The sequence below is a fragment of the Protomyctophum parallelum genome (assembly GCF_964188405.1).
Source record: "Protomyctophum parallelum genome assembly, chromosome: 17".
Taxonomy (NCBI): domain Eukaryota; kingdom Metazoa; phylum Chordata; class Actinopteri; order Myctophiformes; family Myctophidae; genus Protomyctophum; species Protomyctophum parallelum.
This window is the reverse complement of record NC_139719.1, coordinates 20,451,368-20,472,882: the sequence shown is the minus strand read 5'-3', so window position 1 is coordinate 20,472,882 and position 21,515 is coordinate 20,451,368. Positions and strand designations below refer to the sequence as shown.

The 21,515-nt window shown below is 42.1% G+C and overlaps 3 protein-coding genes across 3 annotated transcripts in view; 1 reads left to right on the top strand and 2 right to left on the bottom strand.

The window, feature by feature from the left end:
- ogfod3 (2-oxoglutarate and iron dependent oxygenase domain containing 3) overlaps nucleotides 1-638 on the top strand; it is a 30,373-nt gene extending 29,735 nt beyond the window's left edge. The window contains exon 9 of the mRNA XM_083787880.1: nucleotides 443-638. Within this exon, the coding sequence (XP_083644006.1) occupies nucleotides 443-579 (137 nt within the window). The 3' untranslated portion in view covers nucleotides 580-638. The remainder of the gene's footprint in view (nucleotides 1-442) is intronic.
- LOC310874066 (urotensin-2 receptor) lies at nucleotides 491-20,760 on the bottom strand (the record flags this gene model as incomplete). The annotated part of the gene is made up of 2 exons (XM_083786732.1): nucleotides 491-625; nucleotides 19,577-20,760. The coding sequence occupies one exon, from the start codon at nucleotides 20,758-20,760 to the stop codon at nucleotides 19,642-19,644; it is 1,119 nt and encodes a 372-aa protein (XP_083642858.1). The 3' UTR covers nucleotides 491-625; nucleotides 19,577-19,641.
- LOC310874067 (uncharacterized protein) lies at nucleotides 13,180-17,853 on the bottom strand (the record flags this gene model as incomplete). The annotated part of the gene is made up of 4 exons (XM_083786733.1): nucleotides 17,801-17,853; nucleotides 14,720-14,872; nucleotides 14,183-14,275; nucleotides 13,180-13,479 (listed from the first exon to the last, which is right to left on the bottom strand). The coding sequence occupies exons 2-4, from the start codon at nucleotides 14,855-14,857 to the stop codon at nucleotides 13,180-13,182; spliced, it is 531 nt and encodes a 176-aa protein (XP_083642859.1). The 5' UTR covers nucleotides 14,858-14,872; nucleotides 17,801-17,853.
- Nucleotides 20,761-21,515: the final 755 nt, after the last annotated feature.

The window sequence follows — 21,515 nt, the reverse complement described above, 5'->3', positions numbered from 1 at the left end:
CAGTTTACTGTCACGGAGGTGGTGACGTTATTTGGCGCAAGCAAGCCTCCCATATTACATGAAATAAAGAATACAAATAAGAGTAAGAGTAACATATCAAATATCAAGTATCTGTTCTTTATTAGCTACGTAGCTACAGGGGATATCTAGAACCTGATCCTGTCCATTAGTCATCGTCTACACCTGACGACGGAATGTCCTCCCATCGTATCCCATCAAACTTTCCATCTTCTATCTCCCAATTTCCTCAGCAAGACTTTCTTTGCTTTTGCTTCTCATTTCTCCTACTCTTTTACTGTTTCTGATGTGGTTTTTTCCCCCTCTTCTTTCTCACTATATTGTCAGGCAACAATGAACACTCCCAAGAGCCCTCGAACCAAAGCGTACCCTTCCCTCCTAAAAAAAAAAGTACCCCTCTCCCCTCTCTCTTCAACCTCTGCAGGGCGAGTCTCCTTCTTCTCCTCTGGCTCGGAGAACCTCCACCGCGTGGAGCAGGTGGCGTGGGGCACGCGGTACGCCATCACCGTTGCCTTCACCTGCGATCCGGTGCACGGCATCTCTGACCCCATGCTGACCTGAATCGGTACCCAGGGTGACCGCGGCGCCTGCTGGCCCGGAATAAGCACTGAAATACACAGGACGGGCAGAGGGAGGGGCGGGGGTTGGGTTGTGGGGAAAAAAAGTGTTAAGGCTTTGTGGGGGGGGGGGGGGGGGGCAGGGGACAGGGGACGGGGGGCGGGGGGGGGGAGGGGGTTGGAAGCGGAGAGAGGAGATGAAGATGAAAGAAACGAGAGTGGTAAAAGGGGAGGCTGTGAAAGGAGAAGCGATAAATGACGTAAAATGATTTTGTTGCACATTCCGTTTTTATGTGTCGTTTCATTTTCATGTCATGGCACATGTGTGTACATGTCTCTGTGTTTTTCCCTTTTCGTTTCGAGAGTTGCTTCTCATAATTGTGCCACAGAAAAGAGTCACATTATGAAGCCTTTTCTTTTTCTATGTTGTTTTTAATGCTGCCCTGTGTATGTGTTCCTTGATTTTGTTTCCTGTTGTTGTGCACCAGTTGCTTGGTCACACTCAGACGATACAGTACAGTGTGTCCATTTCTACAATATAGGACTCCTTTTTGATTGAAACCAAAGTGGAAATTCCTTTAAGGCAAACGGGGTTTGTTGAAAGAGGCAGACGTAATAATCAACTCTTTTGTACTTTTGAAAGAAGTGGTCTATTTCCGCTTGAAGACATGACATCAGTCGGCTGAATCATCTGCTGAAATTGCCTTTTCATTCATTCATTCAGAACCTGACACTTGCCCCGGCTACTCAGACATCCAGGAGGTATTTTCTTCTGAGAAGAACCCTCTCTTTGTCCGAGAACAATTTGTGATTCCTGTCTCGTTAATGTTTTACTTTGAATGGCGTCTATGCGAAGGAGATGAAATACAAGGCGGGTACATACGACCGTGTCTCTAGGGCCTCCTCACACCTGGTTCTCGTCATCCAGTGGTTGGTGTCTGCCCTGTGAGGCTTGTTTTGAACCAACAGTTATGGTTTCTGCCAATGGTTTATTCAAGACCAATAGACGGGGACATGTATTTGAGATATTGAGAAAAACTGACATATTTGAAAATGTGACGCAAGTCAGTCAAAAAACCCTTGATATCATGTTTATTTCAGGTGGTGATGTGAAAATCCATTTGAATTTACTTCACATGAATCAGTAATGCTTCTTTCAGTGTAGGGGTGCAACGAACTAATAGATTCAATTGAATATACAAAATAATCAATTTGATTAAAATAATTCATTAGCAAACATTTTGAAAGTAGGCCATGTTCTACATTTTTGCGACACGTCAAAGTCGAAGACGCGGGGCTCAAGTGGTTAATCGGACTAATCTATTTCAGTGTTGAACATCACTGACTTTAGTCATCCAAATGCTTGTCAATGGAAACGAGAGGCTGCACAGTACATGTGTATATGGCTGCCACTGCTTAAAGGACCACTTCACCACTTTTCAACCTATCTTCATATTAGGTCCTCACTAATAATCATGATAAAATGGCACAATTTTTTTCTACTCAGTCTGTGCCTCATAGGAGGGCTGTGGGCAGTTTAGAAACCGTCTTCCAGTGACATCATTAGGCAGATTCTTTTTTAAACAAGATTTTTTTACAAAAATGTTTAGATTTTCATTATCGTGAGAATGATGGCTTCCATTTTCCAATTGCAACTTTTCAGGACTAGAAAGACTGCCGTTTCTATTAGCTTGTATTCCCCGACATCGATGATGTCACTGGAAGACGGTTTCTGAACTGCCCACAGCCCTCCTATGAGACACACAGAGTAAAAATAAATTGTGCCATTTTTTCATGATTATTAATGAGGACCTATTATATGAAGATGGGTTGAAAAGTGGTGAAGTGGTCCTTTTAATGGTGTGATCATGCGTCAATACAGTCGATATATTGGTGTCTGCACATGATTTGCGCCTGTAAAAGGTTTGTTTTGTCATGCTAGTTGCTTTATCTCTCTCTGGAAGATTAGGAACTCTATGCCACCGCAGGCAAACACTCACACTGACAAGCTTCAGATGTTGCCCAGACGCTCATTCATGTACGATGAATGATACGATCCAGCAGCCAGTGCAGCGTGTCCACGTATAGCTATTAATATGCTCTGTGATCTAATGTCTGTATGTTCCGAACACCCGGGTTTCTTTGATCAAGATTGATGTTCTGATGTGTTTGGCATTGAGAGGAAAAAGAACGGCCAAGAACAAACGTTCAAGGATTTCGACGATTCGTCATATGATATTGCATGCCACTTTCACACTTTCACTTTCCTCATTAAATCTGTTTGAATGGCACCGGAGGCAGACTTTGTGCACGTGTCTATTCTTTGTGCAAGAGGCTGTGAGGATATAATCAGTATAGTTAATCTGCATTGATATTGAATTGCCATTCAATTGACTAATGTTATACCGATGCACAATGGTTATTATGCATAATTATGCGCAATGTTTCCATCACTATTGAACCCTTTCTGAGCCTGGAATACAACAAAGGCTGATTTTCAGACATTACGCTCTTTAAGAAATCATTCGATTTTTTGTATTTTTTGCCCTAGAGATCATAGTATATACATGCAGTAGTACATGTATAAAGAAGACCCCCCACAAGAAGAAGGAATGAATGAAGAGGGGCTTCGTTGTTCGTTCCCTCATCTTGTCTCACAACATTATTGATGGAAATCTAATTACTTTGCAACAACTGCCTGTGTGAGCATCAAAGTGACTACTATATTGGCTTAGCTTCATATCGATTGGCTGGATATTATGCAAGGCCAGGTTGGTTTCAGAAATCACATAATTAGTGTGTTGAACTTTACCATCACAGTTTTTTATTTATTATTGATGTCATGTCTAGTATGCACAGCGTAATAACATGTCTGTTCTTTGACGATAAGTACAGATAAGAAGAAACTTGGCAAAAAATGTATACCAACGGGTTCGATTTGATTAGGTGCAGGTCGTGCGAAACTCCATGCCTCCGCTTGTTCGATACCCCTCCGCCCCACTAGAGCTGATAGTGACTAAACGTGATTAGTTGTATAGTGACGCTAATTATATATTTTTTGTTCACAAACCTCACAAGATTTACAATTAAGCCGAGGTTGTATACTGTAGGTTGGCTATTTTCGCTATTTGTCTAGCAAAGCGGTATTCCCCATCCTCTCTGTTCTTTGTTGAAATCGAAACCCTGGCGGGCCGCACCAGATCAATGCTCTTGTCATCTACATGGACAGCTTGGCATCACCATGACTCTTTATTCTGTCACTTTTTACTTCATGCTCTCAAGTTGTGTTTGGTAGGACTATTTGCAGACTAAAGAAATTCTTCGTTGACTAATAATCAATGATTTTATCCACTGATTGTGAAGGAACTGAGGATACTGCCCCCCCCCCCCCACACACACACACACACACATAATTGGGTGAAAAAGCAACATCCACATAAACAACAATAACAACACTTGAGATTGTTGTGAGCCCTGATCCATAAAAGGTTAAGCGTGCACTTTTAGTTTTTAGTTTTTTTTTCAAGGCAGCACTCCAGTACATTCACTTTGACTGAGCAACTGCCACTTGCAGTTGAGTATATGAAACCCAATTTGTTTTGCCTACATTGAAACTATACACACTATAGGATGCCAGGTCTACAAATGACCCTCGCATCTGTATTGTGATTTGTATCTCTACATAACATGCCATCTAAATTACATTTTAGCCTTTGTACAATGCCTGCAATGCCATCAAGGCTGGTCAAGGCAAGTGCTACACAGGCTGAAGATGTGAGTCTTCTCACGGCGGAAGATTGGGAGCGAGTGCAGTGCTAACTGCAATGTTCGTTCGTTTAAGAATGTCAGAGCTGAACGATATACTCCATGATGACTTTCTTTTGTACTGAAGGGAAAGTGACACATCAACTATTCTCACTTATCTGCTTTAACTTGGCCCCACTTATTATAAGTCCTCCACACACTGAACCTCATGCTGTCCCTCATTCCATGTCTGCATACGTCAGGACAGACAAGTAATCTGAGCTTTCACTGGCTGGTCAAAACCAAAACCCTTCCAGGAGTGTGCAGCATCATGCTTGCCTTTAATTTATATTAAACCTGATACAGTATTAATTCTGGCCTGCCTCAATAAACAGGCATGGATTCAAGTCAGGCCACAGAGTCATAAGAAAATAATTAGATGGCCCTATCAATATCAGACTTGTCTAATTGCTTTCAGAGTGACAAATTACCTCATTGCTAAACACGGCCAAGTGATTACACACACTATTGGATGAATGTAATTCACACCGTGTGTCTTGGGAGTCCCTGATCCCACTGGCAGAAAATAGGTCCTATTAATTTCATGAAAGTGATAAGTGTCCGCTTTGAAAAGCAAACAGTGACCATCAGACCATTGGAAGCTAAAATAGCCAATCTAGCTTAGATTGGCTTTTTTCTGTGAAGATATTTGGTGCAGAGGGGGCTAAATAGAACCCATAGGGTCAACTAAGTATGGGGTTTAAGTAGTTAAGCTGCTTTAGCTTCTGTGTCACTGACATCACTCTTCCTGGGTCAATAATCTGGGGTGGATTTAAACACCTGAGCCTTATATGTACTTTGATTTACAACGATGTACGACTTCTACGTAGTAAGCTGACATGATCTCCCAGTGGCTCCCAGTCGCTGCCCGCACAGAGTACAAAGCACCGATGTTGGCCTACAAAGCAACGAAAGGCATGGCGCCCGCATACAGGCCCGCCTTCAACAGGATAGCGCAATGAGTCGCGTGAGCTTGTAGATTGTCCCAATGGCATGCCCAAAATAGGGACACACTTCCATGTGTGGTTAGGGTGTGGGGTAGGATGTCTGACTATTGCGTGTCGGACTGTTAGTACGTCGGACCTAAGATATGCACGGGTGCATTTTGAGCGACTTGAGGTTTCTCGCCAGGTCAGTGAGTACAGTATTACTTGCTTTCCTCAGTGCAGGAGAACGTTTTCGATAGATTCAGACGCTATATTGATTTCAGTCTACTACATTTGTGTTCTGCTTGGACGTGTGACAGATATACTGTATGCACAATCACAAAACATATAAAGCAATGAATCTAGCAACTATAGCGTCTTTTCCCACATGTGACTGTGTGCGTTGCGTGTCTTTGTCTTTTGAAGAGTGTAGAGACTCTCTGAGTGTATATTCAAACGGACCGTATCACTCGTATCACCCCAGAGCCATAGAGTAAGACAGAGTTACGGAAATTCTGTTCACTTCATGGGGCCAGTCATAGACATAGACTTCTATTGAGAATGGGAACAACGAATAGGGACAAGTCCTGGACCGGAAGTAGGCAGAAATGCATTGGACTCAGGAAACAGCCCAGCTGTAATGATCTTAAATCCCTTTCTTTTAGATTGTTTTATAGTAATCGTACAACATAAACATTACAGAGACTTTAGTTGTTACTGTACAATACTTTAAGACAGTTGGCATGTTGCACACATGCCTGAAATTGCTCTTATTTGCGCCGCCCTTGTTGAAAACAATGTATTTCAAACTCCAGCTTGTCCCCCTTTCAGGCTGCATGAACAGCGCTCGAGCGCTCAGTTTCTGCCCCCTCAATATCGTAACTCTTAGCTCTGATGTGGCCAAAGCTGCAGCATAGCGATCAATTCCTTTTGATACAGGCAGATGGTTCCATTTGTCCGAATCCAACTATGTAACTGCTGATTTGAGTCTACAAGCCGAGGTGGATCTGAAGAGGCAGTCTTGACTCACAGCAGTGGTTTCAAGCCACGACCCCCCCCAAATAATCCTATTTGAACTGGGGGCCCTCCACCCTGACAAGCACTTGGAATTGGAATTGTTTATGCATTTTGTTTGACTCGGTTCCACAGATAAATATTGTGAAACTAGCAGATCTACAAGCTCACAACTGCTCACAAACAATGCAAGGTGTTGTGAGCTTGTAAATCGGCTATATGTTAATTATTTCCCCCCCATTTCTGGTCAACCTTTGACTAGTTTTTATAGTAGTTTGTTCATTACTTTTGATGCAGTAATGTCCTTAAATTGTCACTTCAATTTCCAGGGGCTCCCCAGCAAAACAAGGAACAGAGTAAACAGCTGTATTCAACTAGAATACTAGATGGGGCCACAATTTTAATATTACTTAAAGTTAGGGGCCATAAGACATAAAATAATATTTACCATTTTACCGTAAACAAAAGTTGCATTGTATACATTTTCACTGGCACATCAACATAAAAGTACAACGTGAGTTTTGAGTGAGCAGTTTGTCCATTACAGTACATGCCATCTCCCTGTTTGTAGCTAGCTTCTTATTTCTTAGTTTTGAGTGGATATCTTTCCAATTTCCATCACACCATCTCATCCGTTTAGCTTTCACACCGTTCTCAACAAAAGGTTCATGAAACACGTCATAAGAGCCCCTGGCCGTATCAACCAGGTACTCTATACTGCCTGCCTGGGCAGTATACTGGGGAGGTCTGGCACAGAGATGAAGTCACCATGATGGTCTCATATGACGCACAGCACATAACAATTGACATAAATGTGTATTATTACTAGCACACAACAATGGACAGCATTGTCTTGATGTGAGCACCTTAATAATATTATATAATGATATATATATATACATATAAATGTGTATTATTAGCACACAACAATGGACAGCATTGTCTTGATGTGAGCACCTTAAAGGACCACTTCACCACTTTTCAACCTATCTTCATATAATAGGTCCTCACTAATAATCATGAAAAAAATGGCACAATGTTTTTCTACTCAATCTGTGTCTCATAGGAGGGCTGTGGGCAGTTTAGAAACCGTCTTCCAGTGACATCATCATTAGGCAGATTTCTTTTTAAACAATACTTTTTTACAAAAAGGTTTAGATTTTCATTATCGTGAGAACGATGGCTTCCATTTTCGCATTGCAACCTTTCAGGACTAGAAAGCCTGCAGTTTCTATTAGCTTGTATTCCCCATCGATGATGTCACTGGAAGACGGTTTCTGAACTGCCCACAGCCCTTCTATGAGACACAGACCGAGTAGAAAGAAATTGCGCAATTTTTTCATGATTAGTGAGGATTAGTGAGGACCTATTATATGAAGATAGGTTGAAAAGTGGTGAAGTGGTCCTTTAATAATATATTATATATAATAATAATAATATAACTGGAGATAGCCATACCAGGGGTGGGGAGGTGTGTGTGTGTGTGTGTCCGCAGGTAGACCTTCGCGCACAGCCGCGCACGTTTTCGGCTGCGCACAGCTTAAAAACCGGGTTAGACAGCTGGTGGATGGAAAAGAACCTCCACCTCCGCGGCTGACTGACGCGGAGGAGAGCGTTTCCGGGAATCTGTCCGTCGTGTCAGTCAGCCGCGGAGGTGGAGCTTCTTTTCCATCCACCAGCTGTCTAAAAACCCGGTTTTGAAGCTGTGCGCAAAGGTCTGCCTGCGGGGTGTGTGTGTGTGTGTGTGTGTGTGTGTGTGTGTGTGTGTGTGTGTGTGTTTTTTACTCAAGCAAGACTCCTATAGGAACATGAGTGCTGGTATTCATTCCTACAGTCTGTATCTTCCAGAAACTCCCCAGGAGTCCACGGGCCACCAGTTGAATATCACTGCCCTACTGTATGATACTTCAGTTATTCAAAAATAGCCACATCTACAACTGTGATGTGCAGCTTGTATAGCTATTTTCAAAACATTTTGTTTAAATGTGGAATAATTATACACATTTTCGTCATTTTTATCAGAATCAGAATATCTTTATTGTCATTGTACAACACAACGGAATTGATTTGCAATCCAGCTCAAGTGCATTAAAAACAAAAAGTCATACTACTACTATATATAAAAAAACATACATTAAGACATATTGCACAGTAAGTCCCTTTAGTCCATAAAGTGTCAGAGTTCAAGTGTCAGTGTTTAAAGCTATGACTGCTCTGGGGTAAAAACTATTTTTCAGTCTGTTCGTCCTTGCATTGATGACCTTATCGCGCCTCCCTGAGGGCATAAGATGCAGCAGGTGATGACCTGTGGGTGGGATGAATCCTTGAGGATGCTGTTGGCTCTCCTGCTACAGTGTCTCTTGTAGAGGTCCTCCAGGGATGGAAGAGGACATGCCATGATCCTCTGGGCCGTGTTTATGACCCTTTCTTTCTGCCACCGTGCAGCTGGCAAACCACAGAGATATGCCGTAGGTCAACACTGACTCGATGGAACGGCGGTAGAAGGACAGGAGCATACTCAGCACAAAATACAGTCTCTGTTGACATTTTTTTCTGGAGCGCAGTGGTGTTTGTTTTCCAGGTCATGTTGTCCGCGATTCATGCCCAGGAACCTGAAGTCTGAGACCCTTTCCACCTCCTCTCCATTGATGTAGATAGGCTGGATAGGCTGAATATTCTTCCTCCTGAAGTCAACGATCAGCTCCTTGGTCTTGGAGGTGTTGAGAATGAGATGAGAATGAGAATAATATATGGTTGAGGTTACCTGGCATATACCCTGAAGAAAGCAACTTGTTTGTCGAAACGTTGGTAACCCAATAGAAAGTATTTTTGGCATCGTGACTATACGAGCTGTGCGACCTCTCCTTTTCTATTTTTAAAGTTTGTTCCCCGTGGTCAGCACCTCCCTACTCTTGGTGTGTGTGCTCGGAGCTCCCACACCCATCAATTCTAGGGGTGTCCTTGAAAACATGAAAAAATGTTTTTTGAACCACTGCAGTGCTAGTACAGCAGGTGGACTGACATGAAACGAAACGGCTGCTGCTGAGTACTCCTAATGGAAGGGATTAGAGCCAAGGAGCTTCCTTCCAGCACCGCAGGCCATCTATATTAAGGCATTATGCCCTCTACATGAAACATGAGGCAGCACTGAGCAGCTCGGCATCGCTCAAGAAGAGACCTGCCAAAATGCATATAACATCCTCCTGAACAAAGGAGTCAGGACCCACTCCTGCATATGTGATTTTTTCCCCAGATGACAGTGAAGTGACTATAGGGCATGGTAGTGGCGGCCATTTTCTGGTTCCATCGATCCAGACCCCATTCATTTTTCCCATAGAGGTTTCCAAAAATATTGATATCAATTAGTTTAAGCCTATAGCCATCATGACCATAAAACATTTGATTCTGTGAAATAATAATAATATTTTTGGCCACTGTTACGTATGCCCTATTTTAAGGGCCTTAACCGCTTCCGCGCCATTGCCATAGATCTCCGTCAATTAAGCCTTATTATTTAATACAACCCTCAACGCCATTGCCGTAGATCAATGGCAATTGTGCTTTTATAGCACTTTCGATCAATCAAGTCATAATGCTACTCACGTTAGCATCGGGTTAATAGCTGTTGTTGTCATAACACTGGGTCGCGCCATCTTAGATCGTCGTCAGCACAAACACCCATTCTATCTGTTTCTTTCAATCGCCTGTATCTCCTATTCCTTGTCCCAGATGGCATTTCTGGTCAAAACGAGGTTTATTCCACGGAACAGAGCCGACCATGTGAAGCATTCCACTGCACTGACTTCTGTTTGGTACACAAGACCTAACAAGGCATCGTCCAACTTCCTAGTTTATGATCAATTCCGGAAGTCTGGAAATGTGGCTTTTCAAAATAAAGAGCTGAACTGGGAAAAATGCTAGCGTGAATTATATCATAATTTGTCAATAAATGCTAGCACTCATGGGTCCTTTTTAACACAGAAAAGACAATTTAATACTGCATCGAAAGCCATCAACAAACTATAGGCTACTATAAAAACTGGTCAAACATTGTCTATCTATCTATAAATGCACCACATCTCTGTCTGTCTGCACGTGTGTAATGCAGTGTTGTTTTTGGCAGTACATTTTGATTTTAGTTTCAGTCTTAGTCACATTTTTGTCACCTGGAATGTTTTAGTGTTAGTCTAGTTTTCGTCTACTAAATGTCATAAGATTTTAGTCGACTAACTAAATCTACAGTTGATTTAGTCGAACAAAATGTATTTTGGCGGGCCTTGATGTTTTTTTCACTTGCTGAAAATAGCAGATCTACAAGCCCACAACGCGTCGCAGCGGTAGATCTGCTATTTTCAGCATGCAACCAAGTGTAAAATGACTTATACTGGATCTCTTGTCCACTAGTCCCTTCCTAACATTTAGTCTAGTTTGTATTTGTTGACGACATTGTCAGCATATTTAGTCTTTGTTTTTAGTCATCACAGCTAAGTTTTCATTTTAGTTTCCATTAGTTTTTGTCAGTGAAAAAAGGTAGTCGACAAACATTTTTCGCCTTGGTTTTAGTCGACGAAAACAACACTGGTGTAATCATGCACGTAACTCGACAACCCTGCCGACTCAAATTGGACACACGTGTTCCACACCCCCGCAGGGAGTGCAGTGCCCGGTGTCGAGTCGGTCGGACGGACGCACGGTTGTCCAGAACTGTCACATAAAGTGAATGCCTCAAACTCCTATAGAACTCCAAGCGCTTGTCAGCATGGGGGTCCCCAATTCAAATCTGATTATTTTGGGGGGGGGGGGGGGGGGGGTCACGGCCTGAAAATGTTGAGAACCGGCACTGATATGGGCTATACTGTAAATTTTAAATCAATATTTTGATATTAGGCTATAAATATCACCTGGAATTTGGATATTGTTCCATGGCATAAGCATTGTCTTATAGGCCTACACAGTCACACACACACACACATGTGCACGCACACACGCATGCGCACACACACACACACACACACACACACACACACACACACACACACACACACACACACACACAGGCACACCATCTCAGGCATTTGTTTTCTGATGTGCATATGTATGACATTTGCAAGCATGCACACAAGGGTTAGTGTTCAGAATTAAATGAATATACACATTTGCGACTCTTGCCAATCACTCAAATTAAAACTGACAAGTCAACGTGTGCGTGCGTGCGTGTGTGTGTGTGTGTGACCCTGCGCATCCCCTTACTCTGCATCCCCTAGCTGTGTGTGTGGATGCAGAGTAACGGACAGGACACTAGGACAGGTGCATGAATTGACACAATTTGACACACTGTAAGAAATCTTACACAGTAACTAGTCAATTAAATTGGTGTAACAATTTACACTCATTATTATTAAGTAAATCTAAATAGCTTGGAATTGAGTAAATCTAATTCAAATTAATCATTTATTCCAATGCATATATTTTGAGTAGATATAAATATAATTTAAAAAAATCAATTAAATTTAAGCAAAAATATTGTGTATATATTAATCAAAAATAATATACTCTTCCATAAATATAATTAAAAAAATCATTAACATCTAAGCAAAAATATTAAGTTAATATTAATCAAAAATACACTCTTCCATTAATATAATTAAAAATATTTATTAAAATCCAAGCAAAAATATTGAGTTCATATTAATCAAAAATGATATACTCTTCCATAAATATAATAAAAAAAATCATTAACATCTAAGCAAAAATATTAAGTTAATATTAATCAAAAATACACCCTTCCATTAATATAATTAAAAATATTTATTAATATCCAAGCAAAAATATTGAGTTCATATTAATCAAAAATAATATACTCTTCCATAAATATAATTAAAAAGGTTATTAACATCTAAGCAAAAATAATAATAAATAAATAATAAAATAATAAATACACTCTTCCATTCATATAATTAAAAATATTAATTAATATCCAAGAAAACATGGGACACTTAATTTAGCATTGATTTCATGATGTGACTGCAAACCTGTAGTGCAAAAATCATTGTACAACATACAATTACACTGATGGTAAGTCAAATTGACAAACAATTGTGACCTTCAAACAACAAAGGAAACACCAGCATGATTTCACATGGTTTATTACCTCTGACATAAACATAAAGTGCATAAACTGTAAAGTGCATGAAACGAAATGCATTCAATCCACAGACCATGGTCTGACTACCATGTAAAAACCTGAGTTCTCAAAAACTGAGACACTAAATACTTTAAAACATTTAAATTGTTTAACATTTAAACTTTTTAACCATTTGGATAAGCAAAATTCACCATTCACCGGCATACAACATTTTAACTCAACACTGTACGTGTATATGAAATATAAATCGGCATTAAATTCCAAGTGCAAATACTCAGAACTGCAACTGATTGTAGCAATACATATATTTAGTGCAATACTCTTGTATGGGGATGAGATGGGATGTGGGGGTCAAGGAATACACGTAACAGATTGTCGACTTTTGTGCAATAACAGTATTGATGATATGCACACGGCTGCCATCTTGCCAGCAAGGTGCTACCTTCCCATAGACAGCTCATTCATCCAAACAGAAAAGTCCTATTTAATTGTATTATTAAATAACGTCAAATACAATTTGAATTAGATAGGACTGTTCCGTTTGGATGAATGGGCTGTCTATGGGAAGTTGCACCTAGGTAGCACCTTGCTGGCAAGATGGCAGCCGTGTGCATATAATCAATACTCTTGTAGGAGGAAGTGGGGAGGGGAGGATGATACCTTGTTTTGCTTTGCCTTTAGAACGGCAGTTGAAATAGTTCCATAGTTGAAATGCTTAAGACAGAAGCTTCATCTTGAGGTTCAGGATCTTTGGGGTTAGCTTACCAGAATCCAGCTCCAAGAAGAGTTTCTGGAAAATCTCGAAGGTGTACTTTAACAGCTTTGGGTAACTGAGGTTGAGCGCATAGCATAAACCGATGAGGACACAGCAGGCCCTGGCGATTGTTCCAAGTCCCTTCACCACTTCCACACCCTCCAGGACAATGCAGACGTCTGTGCTGTCACTGGTCGAAGAGGTACACACAGTGATTCCAACTGTGAGCCGCTCCTGTATCTCCTCCAAGTTGTCGGTATCCTGCAACATGAAATTGCCATAGTTTAATAAAACATCCACATATTATGTAAGCATAGATATCAAACTAACAGACCCTGGCCTGAACCCTCAATCAAATGAATCATGTGGCCAGCCTGCAACAGTCATCTATGAGACTGGTTGTCAAAGGGATTCTTGAGGAGAGTGCCATCAGTGGGGGGGGGGGGGTTGAAATATTTACTACAGGTAGTTCTGACCATTGACCATCTTCTGGTTGAAATAGGCTAGTATCTAGCCATGCTGAATTGAGCATAAAAACACACCTAGCCGTTAATAGAAGATTTGAGAACGGATTAATCATTAGAAATATCATCAGTTGTGCCGATAATAGTGATTAGACGGAGTTTGTCAGAGCAGCAGCATTATTGACTTAAGAATGGAACAGAAAGGGCAGGTATACACTCCTGAGTCAAATATTTTCTGAGGTGGTACTTCAGTATAAAAAGGTTGGGAACCAATGGTCTACACCACACATGCACTCATCCACTTTAAAAAAGGAAGGATGATTATAATGACCATGTGAGGCTTTATGCTGCCCAATTATAATATTCCACAGCATGTACAGTTTCTTCTGGAAGAAATGTTGTTCATCTCTCCAGTACAGTTCAAAGATGTGTAGTGTTGATAACAGATGTGTCAAACATCTGCATCAACCTACTAGACAACATGAAATAAGTTCACCTACGTTGAAAAATGTGATGAGATTCCCCGCATCTTCTCGAACGTACTCCATGAGGCCCCGAACCACAATATCTCTGTCCTTCTCAGGTACACCGTGCTGAGAGAGAGAGAGAGAGAGAGAGAGAGTCCTATATCAATGATTACAGAATACAGTGGTATTTACCCCATTTAGACCTGAGGACGATTCTACAAATGCCTTCTAAATCCTGACAAGTTCTAAAAAACCTCATGTTTCTGTCAGTGGTTCTCAAACTATTTCATGTCAAGGACCCCCGAATATAATGTAATTGGCCGCCAACCCCAATCTGAAATGTTTTTCCAGGGACCCCCCCAGAAGCAAAGATTTGAGTTAAAAACATTCGCTCTGAATTCACAGATTTTTCAATAATAGCAGACTTACAAGTTCATACTAGTGCGGCACTCAGTGCCACGCTATGAGCTTGTAGATCTGCTATTTTTCAACAGCTGGAGCATAACATAAAGCTTAAAACACCAAAAGGGGCTAACACTTAAAGAGCGAGTGAGTTTAGATTTGATCTACCTCCAGCAGTCCCAATATGCTCTTCAGCCTTTCTCCCTGGGCTCCACCTCTGGAACGGAAGAGATCCAGCAGCTTGGGAGTGTACCGGTCCAACGCCGACATGAAAGTAGGCTCCAGCTGCACGGTGGTAATTCTCATGAATTCTGCACTTATCTGAAATACAAAAGGTACAAAAAGACAAGGCAACAAAGATATCACGTTAGTTGTAAACTGCATGTGTAAGCCATTACGGTTGACTGATGTCATAATGCATGAGGTATATAAATGACTTTTACATTTAATATATATATTTTTTTTTTCTTTAGGGGCGTTAGCCCCCATATGTCCAGCTTTGAGGGCCTGTGTAAACAAACATTGAAGACAAAGTGAGGACGCAAATTGTGATTGGCCAGCATGAGATGATGTATGATGACATGATAAGAGCACACCTAACTTCAGACTGGTATTGAGGATAGTTTAAGGTTTGTGTTCTGAACACAGACATTAAATGCCATTGAGAATGAATGGAGAATTTACGTCACATGTTTGAGCAAATCGGCATATGTATGTCAGTGGGAACTATATGTGTCTCAGTTGTTACATATAAGAACGTTTTGAAAAAGGATTTAAGGTTTTCAGAAAACGTAGGTTAGGTTTTAGAATGGGCCTGATTAAAATGGCTACTCACCTGAGCGTGCTCAAATAAGGAAGGCCAACTCTGCGTCATCTCATGCTTCTGCTTCAGAATATTCTGCTTCATCCTGATGGAATCTAGACAAATGTGTCCGGAGACACAAAAGTGTCTTAAAAGAGCAGGGGCAACTGTTGTGTATAGACATGGTATAACTTCAAATGTCCTGTGCTGTAAACGGTAATGGCTGAGAAGGTTAGCCCTGGTTGTCCCTCTGAATCCACACTTCTTACATTGCCACACCATCTGTAGTCACATAAGATAATGTAGCTATAACACATGGTACACAATACTTATTTTCAGATGAAAAACTACTTTGTTTGACATTTCTAGGCATTTCTAACTCACCACAATATGTCCTGTTGGCCAGTTGGACACTGGAAAGTACAAACAGCAGGAAATCTACGTTGGTCACCTGAAGGAGACAAAAAGACATGCTATTCTCAGTTGAGCACAAGCCTCTATTGGACAAATGGAACCAAATGGACCCGTTTTTACACTCTCAGAGTTAAACATTTATTTTACAATATAATTGCATAGATCTACAGTATGCATTACCAGCTCAGTGGCCTTGTGGTTAGAGTGTCCGCTCTGAGACTGGGAGGTCGGGGTTCGATCCCCGGCCGGGTCATACCAAAGACTGTAAAAATGGGACCCAGGGCCTCCCTACTTGACACTCAGCATCAAGGGTTGGATTGGGGGTAAGTCCCTGCGATATACTAGCGTCATGTCCAGGGGGTGTACTTGTACATCAAGCTGCCTCACGCTACAGAAACAGGAGATAGGCTCCTGCCCCTATGGGCCTCATGGCTCGGCAAGGCTACTTACTTACAGTATGCATTGTCCCATTGACTGCAGCAGCCCCCTGAAATAAAAATGTTTACTTAATAATACATGGTTGTAAACACCAATCAAAGCGAACACGGTGTGTTGTGAGCTTGTAGATCAGCCGTTTTCAATGCATGACACAGATCGAAATGCGGATGCTGTGGCATAAAATATTTTTAAAGCTGTAACTGAATAGTAAACACTACAGAGAAGTTTAATGCTAATCCAACCTCACCTCAGGCACCACAAAATGTCCAGTTGACCACTGGAAAGTAGGAACAGCAGGAATTATACATTGGTCACCTGAAGGGGAGACAAAAAGACAAGCTGTTCTCAGTTGAACACAATGCGGATGCTGCGTAAACACTACTGTGAAATAAATCTTTTTTAAAGGGGTCCGGGGACCCCCATGAGTCCTTGAGGGAGTCCACAGCTAACTTATAGTTTGGAACCAAATGGACCCTTATGGGTCTGTAACTCTGAGAGTGTACACATGGAACCAAATGGACCCTTATGGGTCTGTAACTCTGAGAGTGTACACATGGAACCAAATGGACCCTTATGGGTCTGTAACCCCGAGAGTGTACACATGGAACCAAATGGACCCCAGGGCTTAAAGCAAAAAAAAAATCCCAATATTGAAAATGTTCAGACCATGTCCCAATATGGGCTTTGTAAAAGGTTGTGAAAGGGGAACCCCCCCCCCATGCATCGGTCTACCCCTGTCCTAGACAGGGATAAAAGTCGGTGTAAAAATAAATCTTAAATGAACAACATGGCTCGCACAGCGAACACCAATTTTTGGGGTAGTAAAATGGTGTTTTCCCAAAGTTGCCTTTACCAAATGTGTGTCCCAATCCATGCTTCATGGATCGATGGAAGCAGCTTTTGAAGTTCAGTTGTATTATATTGCTAGTCTGGCCAATCGGGTCCATTTGTACACAGAGTTAAATTAACATTTATTTTACAATATAAATTGGGGGTCCCAGAGATTGAAATGCCATTACATGGGGGGCTGTAGACTATGCCCATCAAACTGGAGGTCCTTGAGGCTTGAAATGTAACGGTTTGAGAATCACTGCTAGAGCCGTAACAATCTTCTCTTATGGGGGTCCCTGGAATATCTTTTCAAATGGGGGTCCGCAGGCTAATTTGTGTCAATGTGGGGGTCCTTGACATGAAAGTTTGGGAAACACTATTACACAACATCAAACTCACCAACAATGCAGCTATCCGACAAGCTCCAAGCAGTAAGGCCATTGAACGGTAGCCCCGGTTGTCCCCGAGTCCAGGTCTCACACTGCCACCAACGTCTGGAGGCACAGAAGACAACGTAGCTATTAACACATGCTTCACAATACTACAGAAAAAAAAAATGCTGTACCATGATTAAATTGTATGAGGCTTTAATTGACCTTATGCACACATCTATGCATTTTCCCATTGACTGCAGCAGCCCCAGCCCAGTTTGAAATTAAAATGTTTACTTATTAATACATGCGGATGCTGTGGCATAAAATATTTTTAAAGCTGTAACTGAATAGTAAACACTACAGAGAAGTTTAATGCTAATCCAACCTCACCTCAGTCACCACAAAATGTCCAGTTGACCACTGGAAAGTAGGAACAGCAGGAATTATACATTGGTCACCTGAAGGGGAGACAAAAATACAAGCTGTTCTCAGTTGAACACAAGCCTATACCATTTGTACAGAGTTAAAATAAAAATTTACAATATAAATTGGGGGACCCAGAGAGAAAATATGCCATTAAATGGGGGCACTGTAGTGTATACCAGTGGTTTTCAACCAATGGTGCTTGAGGGGGTGGTTCCAGGTGGTCCCCAGCTAAATGGTGGAGAGTTGGAAACCAAATAATAAACCCTTAATAGATCTTGTTGAGTGTAAAATGAAACCATAGGTTTCATGTTATGCTCTCAATAGTAATAATATTGTTAAACATCTGCATTACTTAATTTACAAGAAGTCTACACAATTAAAGAATGTAGAAGTTTGTGGAAACAATATGCTGTTATCTTAAAGCTAATTCCGATTAGCATAGTTAGCTTCTTATCCATGCTACTGCATAGTGGATGCAGTTAGCTTAATGCTAATTCCGATTAGCATAGTTAGCTTCTTATCCATGCTACTGCATAGTGGATGCAGTTAGCTTAATGCTAATTCCGATTAGCATAGTTAGCCCCAATGTCCCCCCATCGAAATTACTTTACATGGGTTAACAGACTTCACATGTAATGTACACCTACAACAAGTTAACAGTTTAAGCAGCATGTAGAAAAGCCTGGTTACTGAGGCTAGCATGAGCCAAATAAACAGTCCACAACACAATTTCCCCCCATCAAAATGCAGCTCTAAAATCGAACAATAGCCTATTAACCCACTTATTTTACATGTTTTAACTTCACATTTACAACAAAAAATAAGAAAAGGGAGAGCACAATACCTTTATAATGTCTTGCAAACTATGTGAAGTTGTGAACCAGCCTTCTGCACTGCTCCATCCAAGACGAGAGAATTTGAAATAAAGTGTGGGAAAACATACCAGGGTTTTGCAGGAAGTGAGCACCAGGGAATTCTGGGAGTTCTCTTGCGCAATTCTACAAACTACTTAATTAATTCATTTGAATTCATGCAATTTTGTCAGAACGATTTCAGACCTTAAAAACTAATAGATAAAATTAAGTAAGATTAAAATGTAATCATCAGAATAAATATATTGTATTTAACTATGATGAGTGGATTCCATATATATACATTGTTATGTAATGTTACCTCAAATAATAGGCACAAAATAAAGCAAACAATTATATTGATTACATTTTACTTTAGATATTCAATTAATATTACAACAGAAAAAAATCCTTTCTGACAGTGCAGGGAGTGACGTGACGGAGCAAAATAAAACGAGTCTGAATGGTCTTAGGAAATAGGAATTATCATTATTTACAGTATCTATAACCACATTTGTTCCATTTATATACTCTGTTTTAAATTAACACTGCCGATTTGAATGTAGGCCTACATGTTTGTCTGATCTTTGAATTGCAGTAGCCTAGTGGCTGCGTGGGTTATAGCTTTGAGTTAGGAAAGTGCATGCATGAGTTTACAGTCATTATTTTAATGGGTTTTTTACGAATTAGTTTGAATCATGTTTTATTTCTTTCAATAATCTAAGGAATCCTGCAACACAGAATGCTAGAAATGATCGAACACAAGTTATTTGTGAAGTATAGGCTAAACTGGCCTTTTACGCACAATTACGCACGAACAAAACGGCACATGTATAGGCCTACTGCTAGTCTGTTTGTTTGTATACATCTGGTTAAGGTTTAGGCCTACCTGTTGCGGTTATCCCTACAGCAACCTCACGTCTTTCCCCCCCGCCGACGCGACTGCACTCACTGTCACTTCAGTGCCCCCATGACCAGGGTCTCGGAGTTGAACTCGAACTGGTTGCTGGTGGAGGAGGCGGACGACTTGTTCCCCGGCCAGGAGTACAGGCTGGGCGGCCGCTGCTTGAACGAGGACGTGTAGCGGTAGAAGCTCCGGTGCCTGTTCTTCAGGTACTCGCGGTAGTTCTTGGTGAGCAGCGTGTAGAGGAACGGGTTGATGCAGCTGTTGGAGTAGGTGAGGCTCGCCACCAGGTAGTTGATGCACGTGTGCGTCTGCGAGGCCAGTTTCTTGAGCGGCGCGGCGTGGTAGAGCGGCAGCAGCTGCCAGATCCAGAAGGGCAGGAAGCACGCCCAGAAGACCATCACTATGGTGAAGATCATGATCAGCACCTTCTGCTTCGGCGACTTCTTCTTCTTGCCCGCGCGGTTTATGACGGCGCTGCGCTGGGACTCCAGATAGGTGCGCGCCAGCTTTATGTACAGGTAGCCGATGACGAGCCCGGGCGCCATGATGCTGGTGCCGAACAGCACGGTCACGTAGACCTTGTAGGCGAGCGGCGACCAGGTGGGCGCGCACAGCCTCTTCACGCCGCCGTCCGGCGTGCCCTTCGTGGTCTGCGCCACCATCAGCAGCATCGGCACGGTGAGCAGCAGCGACAGGAGCCACACGCCCCACGCCAGCGCCTTGCGGTAGCTCTTGGAGCGGCGCACGGAGTCCAGCGGCTTGGTCACGGCCAGGTAGCGCTCGGCGCACATCACCGTGAGCGTGAAGATGCTCGCGTGCATGGTCAGCAGGTCCAGGCTGAGCAGGACGCGGCAGCCCGCGTCGCCGAAGTACCAGTCCTTGAGGAAGTACGTGGCCACCACGAACGGGATGGTGGAGAGGTAGAGCAGGTCCGCCAGCGCCAGGTTGATGATGGAGATGTACATGGCCGTGGCGAAGCGGATGGAGTGGCACATCACCACCAGCGTGTACACGTTCCCCGACACGCCGACGATGTACACGACGGAGAGAAGCGTGCCGAACGTGGAGGTGATGATCAGCTCCTGGTCGCCGCCGCCGCCGCCGCTGCTGCCGCTGGCCCGATGAGGCGGGCTGCTGTTCGGTTGAATTATAGACTTGTTATTCATTTTAGCTTCGGGCGTGCTGTGGTTTATTTCCTCGCGTAAATGTAGGCCTATTTCCCAGACAACGCAGTGCTGCTGCTGTTGCTCTTTCCTTCCATGCAGAAGTTTGTTTGTGAAGAATCAATGGATGAATCAAAAGACGGGCGCGGGCATGCAGCGACGCGCGGCGCACCGTGCCGGCACAGGTTCAGTGCATGGCTGGTCCTGACGGCGCGCTGCTTATCTCTCTGTCTCTCTCTGCGCTCGCTGCCGATGGTCTGTATAGTGTAGTCTAGTGTATCCTCCTGACGTCAACACACACACACTTCAACATCACTTAAAAGAGAGTTTCAAAGAGACGTGGTGACTTTGCATGCATGGTATTCAATAATCAAAGGTTTATAGATTTGAACAATGATCTGTTCATTATAATTTACATATTTTATGTGCAGCAGTTCTATTTAAATTCGACAATGTCCTAAAGTCTGCACAATAACAGAGTAACACCTATAGATCTAATTTATTTCCGTTTTCCTCCATTATCTTTTTTTTAAATACATTTTTATTTCATTTCAGGAGAAAAAGAGTAGGCTACAATTAAAGCACACAAATTCATCGATTGATATTCGAAATCAATACAAATGGATATCTGTTAACATACATGCCACTGGAAGAAAAAGGCAAATACAAACTCCAACACAATCCAACACATGCATGCAGGCTTAAACATGCATTTGTTTTATAAAAAATAAATGTATTTACATTTTGACCAACTTAAA